This window comes from Gossypium raimondii, chromosome 11, assembly GCF_025698545.1.
Source record: "Gossypium raimondii isolate GPD5lz chromosome 11, ASM2569854v1, whole genome shotgun sequence".
NCBI lineage: Eukaryota > Viridiplantae > Streptophyta > Magnoliopsida > Malvales > Malvaceae > Gossypium > Gossypium raimondii.
Window position 1 is genome coordinate 54,857,062 of NC_068575.1, and position 10,081 is coordinate 54,867,142.

The 10,081-nt window shown below is 36.0% G+C and overlaps 3 protein-coding genes across 3 annotated transcripts; 2 read left to right on the forward strand and 1 right to left on the reverse strand.

Annotated features, from left to right (window-relative positions):
- Positions 1 to 357: 357 nt before the first annotated feature.
- On the forward strand, positions 358 to 3,215 carry LOC105802813 (uncharacterized). The gene is made up of 3 exons (XM_012634683.2): positions 358 to 596; positions 1,411 to 2,292; positions 2,432 to 3,215. The coding sequence occupies exons 2-3, from the start codon at positions 1,439 to 1,441 to the stop codon at positions 2,886 to 2,888; spliced, it is 1,311 nt and encodes a 436-aa protein (XP_012490137.1). The 5' UTR covers positions 358 to 596; positions 1,411 to 1,438; the 3' UTR covers positions 2,889 to 3,215.
- Positions 3,216 to 4,087: 872 nt separating this feature from the next.
- On the forward strand, positions 4,088 to 6,413 carry LOC105802812 (uncharacterized). Its single transcript, XM_012634682.2, has 3 exons — positions 4,088 to 4,268; positions 5,067 to 5,149; positions 6,004 to 6,413. The coding sequence occupies exons 1-3, from the start codon at positions 4,190 to 4,192 to the stop codon at positions 6,037 to 6,039; spliced, it is 198 nt and encodes a 65-aa protein (XP_012490136.1). The 5' UTR covers positions 4,088 to 4,189; the 3' UTR covers positions 6,040 to 6,413.
- An 18-nt stretch (positions 6,414 to 6,431) lies between these two features.
- On the reverse strand, positions 6,432 to 8,223 carry LOC105802810 (uncharacterized protein At4g00950). The gene is made up of 2 exons (XM_012634681.2): positions 7,525 to 8,223; positions 6,432 to 7,145 (listed from the first exon to the last, which is right to left on the reverse strand). The coding sequence occupies exons 1-2, from the start codon at positions 8,086 to 8,088 to the stop codon at positions 7,080 to 7,082; spliced, it is 630 nt and encodes a 209-aa protein (XP_012490135.1). The 5' UTR covers positions 8,089 to 8,223; the 3' UTR covers positions 6,432 to 7,079.
- Between the last annotated feature and the right edge of the window lie 1,858 nt (positions 8,224 to 10,081).

Here is a 10,081-nt window from a genome sequence, read left to right on the forward strand (position 1 = left end):
GGAAGAATCAAAAGTGTGATTTGAGTCCTTGAATATGGATTATGGAACATATTACACATAATTTATTCATCATTATTTTTAAAATTCAACTTTGATATATCTGACCATAACATCTTTTAATTTCAATTAAAAAATTACCATATAATTATTTTTATATTTTAAATAATGAATGTCTAACTTTCTTTTTGCTATTATTGAATAACCTTGAAAATGATCAAGATAGGAAACCCTTATCTTAAAAATTCTGATCGGGACCCATTACCAGCACCCTCATTCCCCTAATCGACCGCCACGTGCCCCCTACAGAACTCCATGGAAGTGACACGGAGACGCTGCCGTTCGGTTTCACCCCTCGTTTTAAAGTTAGTGCAGAAAAACCAAAGTACCAGAAATTTTGATAACTGAAAAAAGAACACTGTTTTCTACAAGACTGTCCTGTTTTGTTCCTTGTATCCCTCTTATCCATTGCAATCCAACGGTTTCTTTGACCTTCCCTTTTTGTCCAAAGAACGACTTCTTTTACTTTACTTCCTAATTTATACTAGATCTATGCAGTTACCGCTTACTCACCTCTTTTCTATCCTCCTCCTTCCTGGGTTTGTGATCTTTCTCTTATTTCATTGATTATGCCTTTATTTTTCTCTTTTATTGTGTATGTTCAGTTTGTTGAATTATTCGACCTTGTTACGTGCACCGCCTTAATCTTCTTTTCTATGACGACTTTTGTGGTTCTTGTTCTTGAATTATGGCTTTTTTTCCCCTTAAACTGTTTTTTCATTTTCATTTGTTAACTATGTTATGGTTTCAACTCGCGGTTGTTCTGAATGGTAGTTGGTTTTTGTTGTATGCTTCATTCCTACTAATAATTATCGAATTATCTGTTGTTTGTTTTTAATTATAACTTTCCAATCCGATGACGATTTACATTGCATATTTTTTGACATTCTATCTTTTGTTTTATGTGTTTTGGGGTGATCTCATGAATGACGGTGGGGTTAAATCAACTTTTTTAAGTTCAATCAAGTCTTATTCATGAGTTGTATTGCCCTGCTTTTCTAGATGTACAGTTCTTGTGTATACTTGAAATAGATGTTCTTTTAGATTTTGATTGAAGGTGATGAAAGAACTTCAGATTTGCCTATCGTTTCTGATTGTGAAGTATCGTATGATGCTTGAAGTTTTGTGTAGTTCTTACGGGACAAGGACTTGGATTATCTATTATTTTGTTTAGTGATCATTGACAGAACTTTAAGCTTTTGTAGCGGCATGTATTTGGATTGGTTTTATTTATGTATGTCAACTTAGAAAGTATTTTTTCTTAAACATGTTCAGTTGGATGGCGATGTGTGACTGACTGATTTAGTGATTAATAATCTCGTTTCTAATGAGTGGTAGCTATTTTCTAAACAGCTAAATGTGTAGCAGAGAAAGATTGTAAATGGCAGCAGCGGAGGCAAGGGCAGCCTGGCAAAGAACAGCTAATCGTTGCTTTGTCCAAGAAGATGCCAAAAGAGCTCCCAAGTTAGCTTGCTGCCAATCATCATCTTCCACTAAACAAGCCGATTCCAACCCCAGTGGCGTGGCAGATAAACATAATCACCCTGCAATAGGTTTCATGCCTCTCAACAGGAACCCTTCTTATTCCAATCTACCCCCTGATACGAGGTGGTGGCTTCAGCTGCAACCTAACTATGGTCCCCAAATGGGTTTAACAAATGAGCAGCTGAATGCCTTGGAGGATGAAGTGGAAAGCTTGAAAGCTGAAATAAACTCCTCCAAAGTAAGTAGTGATCTTCAGCAGGATGCACATGATAGTTCCATTACTGATAGAAAAAAGAACAATAGCTATTCTCTTGATTCAAAGGAAACAATGGAAAGCTTTGAATTTTTGGAGATGGAATCTGTTGAATGCTGTGCTTCCATGAAAACCAATGACTTCTGTTCTGAACCAGAGTCTCCCTGGTCCGGGGGTGGGAAGGCTGAGCCATGGTGGCGCACGACAGATAAGGACGAGCTGACCTCCTTGGTTGCACAAAAGTCACTAGATTTTATTGAGAATTGTGATCTTCCCCCACCTCAGAAGGTGCATGTGAGGGGGTACTCGCACGTGTGTTCTGGTTCTTTTGACAGTGGTGAAGTATCATCTTTGGCTTGGAAGTCCGAGACAGTTGCAATTCGCAGTCCAATGGTTAATCATGCACAGATGTCTCCTGATTCCGTAAGAAAACATGGAAGACAGATGTCTTCAGTTGGAGAAGGGAAGATGCAATGTGCTTCCAATTCATTGTCCAGGTATATTTATTTTACAATGGTTTTAGCCTTTTAAGTGGTGGTATTATCAATTCCATTGATTAAGATAGGTTAAAAAAGTTTGCATTATGGTAAAACTATCATCTCTGTTTGTTAAACTTTATTTACTTCATTTTTACAGTACAAGTACAACGGAAAAGGATATGTTAGAGCAAGTTACAGAGTCTGATCCTACCAAGGCTCAGCTACTAGAAGCACTGTGTCACTCGCAAACACGTGCAAGGGAAGCTGAGAAAGCAGCACAGAAAGCCTATGAAGAGAAGGAGCATGTCATCAAGCTTCTCTTCAAACAAGCCTCGCAACTCTTTGCCTATAAACAATGGTTCCAAATGCTGCAGCTAGAACCCGTTTACCACCAGATCAAGAATAACGAGCAGCCTGTAGTCTTTCCATGGACGCCCTACAAAAACCAGAAATTTCGGAAGAGCTGGCTAAAGACTGGAAAAGAGAGACGAGGGAAGCGAGGCCAACTTAGACCTGACATAACCAAGTATGCTGTTGCTTTAGCCCTGGGGCTCAGTCTCGTTGGCGCTGGTTTGCTGTTGGGATGGACAGTGGGGTGGATGCTACCTTTCTAGACAACTAGAGAGTTCAACTAATCCCCTCACTGTCGTAAAAATTGTTTTGCGGCAAAAAGGATGGTCGGATACTTGGGATTATATATACTTTCCATGCGTATGTGAAGTTCTTTTCTACTTATTTAACATGTATTAGGCCCTGTATGTTGTATGTAAGTAGTTTTTGTTTTCCGCTCTCTTGTAGTTGTTGTCAAGTTTGTAGGTCTTTGCTTCTTAGTAGTGTCTGTGTCTTCTGGGAACGTAAATGATGCGGTGGCTGTTGTATATATATTGGGTGAAAATGTGCTGAGACAAATGAGTTTCTCAATATATTTATCTTTGGTAAAATCAATGCGGAAATTGTTTCGAGTGGTTTGTGAATATATTAGTGTCAGACACAAAAGTAAGGGATAGGAAAAAGATGGTAAATGCTGTCATTAAATTTCTGAGGGAGTGGGAAGAAGGGATTTGGGTTAGCTGGGCCCCCTTTTCATTTTTTGCTTTTGTTTTTGGGAACTTCCAATTGAACATAAGGTGACACATTATTGGACCTTAATTGAACACATGACTTACTAGAAGTATCCATATTGATCTATTTTTATCAATATTTTAATATTTAGTATGCATATAAAACTATTATGTAAATATCAAATAAATTATAAATATTCATCAATATCATTATCAAATCAAAAGAACAAAACCATCTATACTAAACGTATAAAGATGAAGCTACATCAAAACCTATTAAAGATTTTCTTTTTATAATGTTTGTTTTTATTTTTATTTTATTATTTGTGTATTTTAATATTTTGGGTAAATTTTAAAGATTGCAGTTAAAGTTTTATTATATATTCTATAAACAATATAAAAAAGTAACATTATGAAATATTTCTAATGGGTATAAATCAGAATTTTTATATGTCTACAAGTAGAACAAAAAATTGACTTCTCGAATTTTTAGAAACGAATTTACGATTACATTCTCTACTAACATCAGATAAAGTAAGCATGTGGAATGAGCTTCCATTCTTTTGTTACCTTTTTACCCTCTTGAAACTCCGACAATCCCAGTCCAACAAACTTTGGACTGAACGTAATTTCAGAAGCAATTTGGGGCCTTTATGGAAAAATAAACATGTAAGAATGTCCAATTTCTTTCTGATACCCGACCCGACCCGTAAATACCCGATGTTCTATTTCTTAAGAGGTGGATCATCTGGACTATCCGTTTCAGTTATTGTTGCATCCATCGAAGAACAGTCACAAAGTTGCTTTTCTAAAAGGAGTGAAAGCAGGAAAAAATTCGATTAAGAGATAGAAAGATGGCGGTGATGCAGAAGCTGAAAATATTCGTGGTGCAAGAGCCAGTTGTTGCAGCTTCTTGCCTCATCGCTGGTTTTGGTGAATTTTCCTCCTCTCTTTCTTTTAATCTAATTAATCATCCGTTTCATTATCTATTGTGCTTAACACCGATCTTCACCTCATTTCTCTTTGATACCCAATCCCTAGATTTTTTTCTGTTTGGTTATCAATTATTTGAATTAGGGAAAAACTTAGGGTTTTATTTTTTCCTGAATCGTATAGGGTTTTAATCAGATATACTTATTTTTAATTAACTGAAATTTCTTACAAGGGATTCTTTCAATTTTGGTTTCATTGTTGATGGTAGTTAGTTACTATCTGGTTATAATCCTTGGTGTAGCTAAAGAGGAATCAAATTTTAATGCTTTAGGTTTTTTTTTTTTTTTTTTGTAGAAATTTATGCCCCTTTGACTGTGTCATAGCAGACACTGCTGGAGTTCTAAAATTCAATTTATAAATGATTATCCGATGTATGATCTGTTCACATAGGACAACTTCACAAAGGATTCTAAATCTGAATGTTGTATAGAGTGGGTACATTCTCTGTTAGAAACCAATGTGATTGAAGCAATAATGTGTCTCATAATCAAAATAATGGTGAAAATTCTAAAGGCAATTTTTTATTTTGCGAAGCAATGCTTGAGACCCGAGTGCTCTCAGAGATGCTAGTACGACTCTATCTGAAGAGAAAATTAATACTTTGTTGCATCATTCCTTTTTCTTATTCTATCAAGTTTGGCTTTGAATTTCCATTTGTTTCTGCGACTTGTGTGGAGATTGCAACCTTTTTTTTTTTTTTTTTCTTTTTTGAACTCACACTGTTGTAAAAATATGCAGGTCTCTTTCTACCAGCTGTTGTAAGGCCCATTCTAGATTCCTTAGAATCATCGAAGCAAGTCCCTCAGCCTGCTTTAAGAGATGTGAGTATTGCACTTAGCAATATGGATATTTTTATAGTCTTTATTATTATTTTTTTTGGGGGGGGGGGTGTAGGGGGGGGGTTGAGTATTTAGTACATACCAACTATAAAATTGGGTTGGACATGTTACAAGAACTTTTGCGATTGTTTTCTGAGTATCAGTGAAGGGTATTGTTTAATCATTTACTGGGTAACTTTTTTCTTGTGATATAGAAATTTCTAATCCATGGCTGCACTTTTAAGACTATTTGAAATTGATGGATAATTTCCACATTAAGTGACAATGGGTTATGTCATTGGCATCCTTCCACAACTAAGAACACCTCATTCTAGCTGGTAGTAAAGAGATTTGTTTTATCTTAAGTTTAGCTTGTTCTAGTCGGGTGACAAATTTACTGTTAGTGCCTGTTAACCTTCGTTACTTTTCTGCTGGTAGAAAGTAATAAACCTGTTCTCATCTAGTTATAAGCGGATAAAAAAAAGATTGTAATACAGATCTCTGCCTAAGTTTTGCAGATTGTATTGTTCTTTGCATATGGGATAAGGCGAGGCTTATCATAAGCTTTTATTATCTGATTTATACTGCTTCTTTCACTTGATGCATCTCTTGGAGAAAAGATACCGATTTCAATTGGTATTGTTGGAGTTGACATGCCAATGAACTAAACTTGCTACATACGAATCATTTGTATATACTTCAAAATTGTTTCTGAGTTTAAATATCCAAACACTGGCATATGCTAATAAGTAGAGCTCTAAATACTCCCAAAGGACATTTCTAGGCTTAGTTTTGCTTCGGGCGTTCTATTATTTTGCTCTGGCTTTCAACACACTGATGTGCTTCCATTGTTGTAGGTGGTTGCTGGTGTGACTGGTAAAAAGCAGGGCTGATGTGATTTATGAGTTGGGAAGAAGCAGACACTCAAATGTAGCTAGTAATCAGCAACAAAATAAACTTGACTTTAAAGTTGAACTCTTGCGCCTTCAACTTCATCTTTAGCATGAGGAATTTGAGTGTTAATTTGTTTTGATTTTCAGTGGTGGAGGATTTCTCAAAAATCACGGATGATTCATACCAGACTGGAATTTGATATCATCTACTTAATTTGTTTCCCTACAATTAAAGTTGTTTCTTTGGTTGATTGCTTCCGTTTGACCTCTGTTGTTTTTCATGGACATTAACAATGTGCAAATATGTTGCTGACATGGTTGAATTGTAACTTTCTTTCAGTTAATTTCTGAATAAGTCGAATCTTATTAAGGCAGATACAGAGTCAAGGATATATTTTAAACTGCTACTAACATTTAAATAGTTTATTAAAGGCAGCTGTAAAAATAAAGCTGGACATGAAACTTGGGCAACTTATTGAGTTACAAAACCTCTCTCCATCTTATGGGCAATGTTTGGTTCATTTCTTTGCCTGGATGGATGCAACAAAACCTTGCTATGGGTGTTGAAGTTCCCCTACTGTCTACGTAATCCCAAAATCAGTGAATCGTCTGTCAGGCTGCAGCTATCTTAAATAAAGACACAACAGAAGGCATTGATGAGACGAGAACAAACTACAGCTAGTAGTAAATCGTAAATATAAGACTGGCAAGAGCTAAGCCATAATTTACACATCGTTCCAAGTCCCTGCTGCGGAGGGTATGATAATGATGGCCACTTTATACATATATTGCTGCTACCAACTGGATTTGCCAACTTCCACATCGATATATATCCAAACGATAAAGATGGCATCCGAAAAAAAGGTTAGCTGAAAATAGCCCCACATCTAGAGAAGAAACAAAAATAGTAATGGGCTTCGATCACTCATTTCCATCAACTGCCTCGGATGGACTGGAAACAGCGGCCTGGCCAGCAGTGCAGTGCATGTAATTTATCCCCTGTTTGTAATCATATAGTAGCGTTTGCCTAGAGGGAAAAGTCAGCCATCCTTTTTACCCTTTTTAGTCCATGGGACCACTTGCATTAAGCCTTCATAGATACTTTCCTGTCGTGTCCAAAACCACAAATCAAACAACTCTCTTGGATGTAGTAGTGCAAGAATTAAAAGAAAGCAGGGTGAAACGGAGTGAGGACTGAGGAGTTAGATAAACTACCCAGAGAGCTTATTTAAGAGCAAAGCTTTAATTAAATGCTTGTTTGTGCTTTCAAGAAATGGGAAGTTGATTTAGTGCTCCTAGAAGTGCCATGAATGGATCAGGAACCGAATTTATTCCCCCGTTTGTTAATTTCCGTATAAAATTAAGGAAGTAAATGAATGGGTGTGTTGAGTTGTCCTGACGAAAACCATAAAAGTAGCATAGCGGCACAACCCTTTGCTTTGAAAGGTACCGAATATATATGTGAAGGAAATGAGAGAAACTTACCCAGAAGTGGGACTTGGAACTGGAGAGACTGGGAAAGCTACCAATCCTTCTAATTGTTGTGATATTAACACTGGTGGTGCCACTGCTGTCTCTGTCTCTGTCTCCGTCTCTGCTGCATTCACTATCCCTAACGCAACTGTTCCCGCTAACTTCTCTTCTAGGTCTAGCCTTCAAGGACCTTCCCCTCCAAAAACCAAGAAACCCTTTCTCTTTGTACCCTCTCTTGCCAAGAACCATAGACCCAAGCTGCAGCGTCTCAGGACTAGCACGAAATGATCCATAACACTCACTTCCCATTCTGAAAGAAGAAGACTGAAACCTAGGCCTGCCCGTGTAGGGACCTTCCAAGACTGTGGTGGGTGAGGACAGTTTGGCAATCTTGGCATCTAGTAGCAACCTAGGAGGGAGTTCCAGACACTTTGGAGCAGAGTCATTTGGGGTAGTAAAACTGGTGAGTGCGGTAGATGGTTTGGGCTTCCCTGGTTCCTCTTCCCAGCGAAATGGGACCGAGGCCGAGGCGTGTAGTGGTGGGGTTAACATCCCCGATCTTTGCGGCGACTGCATGTGTGCATGTGAAGCTCAAAACAGCGGTAGCTTCGGTGTGTAGCTTGGCTCTTTCTCTTCCTCGGATCCCATAATTTTCTTTCTCTACCCTCTATTTATCTAATCTAATTCAGTAATGCCATTTATAAATACACACAGAAAGAGAGAGAAAAGTTTAATGTACGTAACGTATAAAAAGGGCCGAAGGAAGGAAGGTACAAAGTTAGAAAAAAAGGCAGTGTTTCAAGTCAATCATTCTCGTCGCTATCTAGCAAAGGTGATTCATATTTTTGCAATCAACTCTCTACTACTCATGCTATCCATATATGCCTTTAAAAAGTCATTTTGACTAACTCTCTCATTTGTTAATGAAACAAAAAAGGGTAAAAAAAGAAACATAAATTATTTAACAAGAACAGTGAAAGCACTTAAGAGCGCGAGTCAACTGTGCGGTGATTTCAGCTTTATTCAACTGTTCCTCCTTGCATGCGCTGTCTTTCATTCAAATTAAGAGGTGTGGCACCAAGGACGACGACGACAACAACAACAATTTTGGGAAATATACTTTTACCATTATAAAAGACCTGGGTGCAAGCAACTACGGTGATCTTGAGTCCATATGATTGCTGCTCGGAGATTATCGGATGCCAATTGACCTCATCCCCTTAATACTCGAATTTGACTAAATTGGATAATTGTTTTTTTGATGTTACTATTGTAATTATATTTTTTTAAAAGTTTGGGGTATGATTTAAAATTTTTATTATACTAATGAGAATTTTGGAGCACTTAATTAAATATTTCTAAAAATTTCAAGAAAAAAAATCACAATTTCTCAAAATGTTGGGGAAGGCCAAGGAGAAAAATTCATTTACATCAAGAATAAAACTAAGGCTTAGTTTGGATGGGCGGTGTGTTTACCTCCGGTGAGGTTAAAAACAGCGGTGGCGGTGAGATTAGTTATTATAGCGGTGAGATTAGATACTGTAGCGGTGAGATTAGAAACAATGGTGGAGTGTGTGTTTGGATTCAAATGCAGCTGTAGCGGTGAGGTGAGAATAAAAAATAACTATTAAGGATATCATATTAGAATTGATATATAATAGAATTTTTTAAAATTATTTTACTTTTTAAAATTTATTAAAATATGTGAATTTATAAATTCATTTAATAAAATATTAAAATGTATCTTCCAATATTTTAATGAATTATATAATCAATTTAAATTATTTATTAGATAAAATGATAATTATTTTTAATTTTTATAGTTAAATATTTTTTATAACAATGATAAATATTATTTTCACAAATAGTAACATTATACTTTGATCAAATTTTGAAGTATCTAAACGGATGATTTTTAATAAAAAAAATATAGTAACATAAGACATAACAAGTTTCATTATTACTAGAAATTAGGTTATGATACAAAATATTTTTACAAAGATGGATTCATTAAACTATTTGCAATGGTTTCCCTTAACATTGTGATTTCAAGGTCACTTTCTCTATTAAAAGAACTCGATTCACCTCTATCAAAATGGCCTGAAGAAACTGGCATGTCGGGTATATTCTCAAATTGTCGAAAATCCTCATCATTTGACCAATCATGTCTTCGAATGTAATTATGTAAAACCATTGTTGCAATAACTATTAAAACGTGCTTGTTGAATGAATAACTTGGAATATCTCTTAATATTGGCCATTTTTTTTCCACACTTCAAATGTTCGTTCAATCACAGAGCGTAACGAAAAATGGGCATGATTAAAGATTTATTTTTTTCCAGATACTTGATGATTACCTCGACAAAAATTAGGTAAATGATATCGTTCCCCCTATATGGACCTAGAAAACCTGCCATTTGTGGATATCCTGAATCCACAAGATAATATTTTCCTACAAAAAAGTAAAACATAATATCAAGTTTAAAAATAAATTAAAATTATTTTTATGTAAAAATTAATTAAAAAAATTAAAGTTCAACCTGATGGAGGGTGTGGAAACTTTAACTCT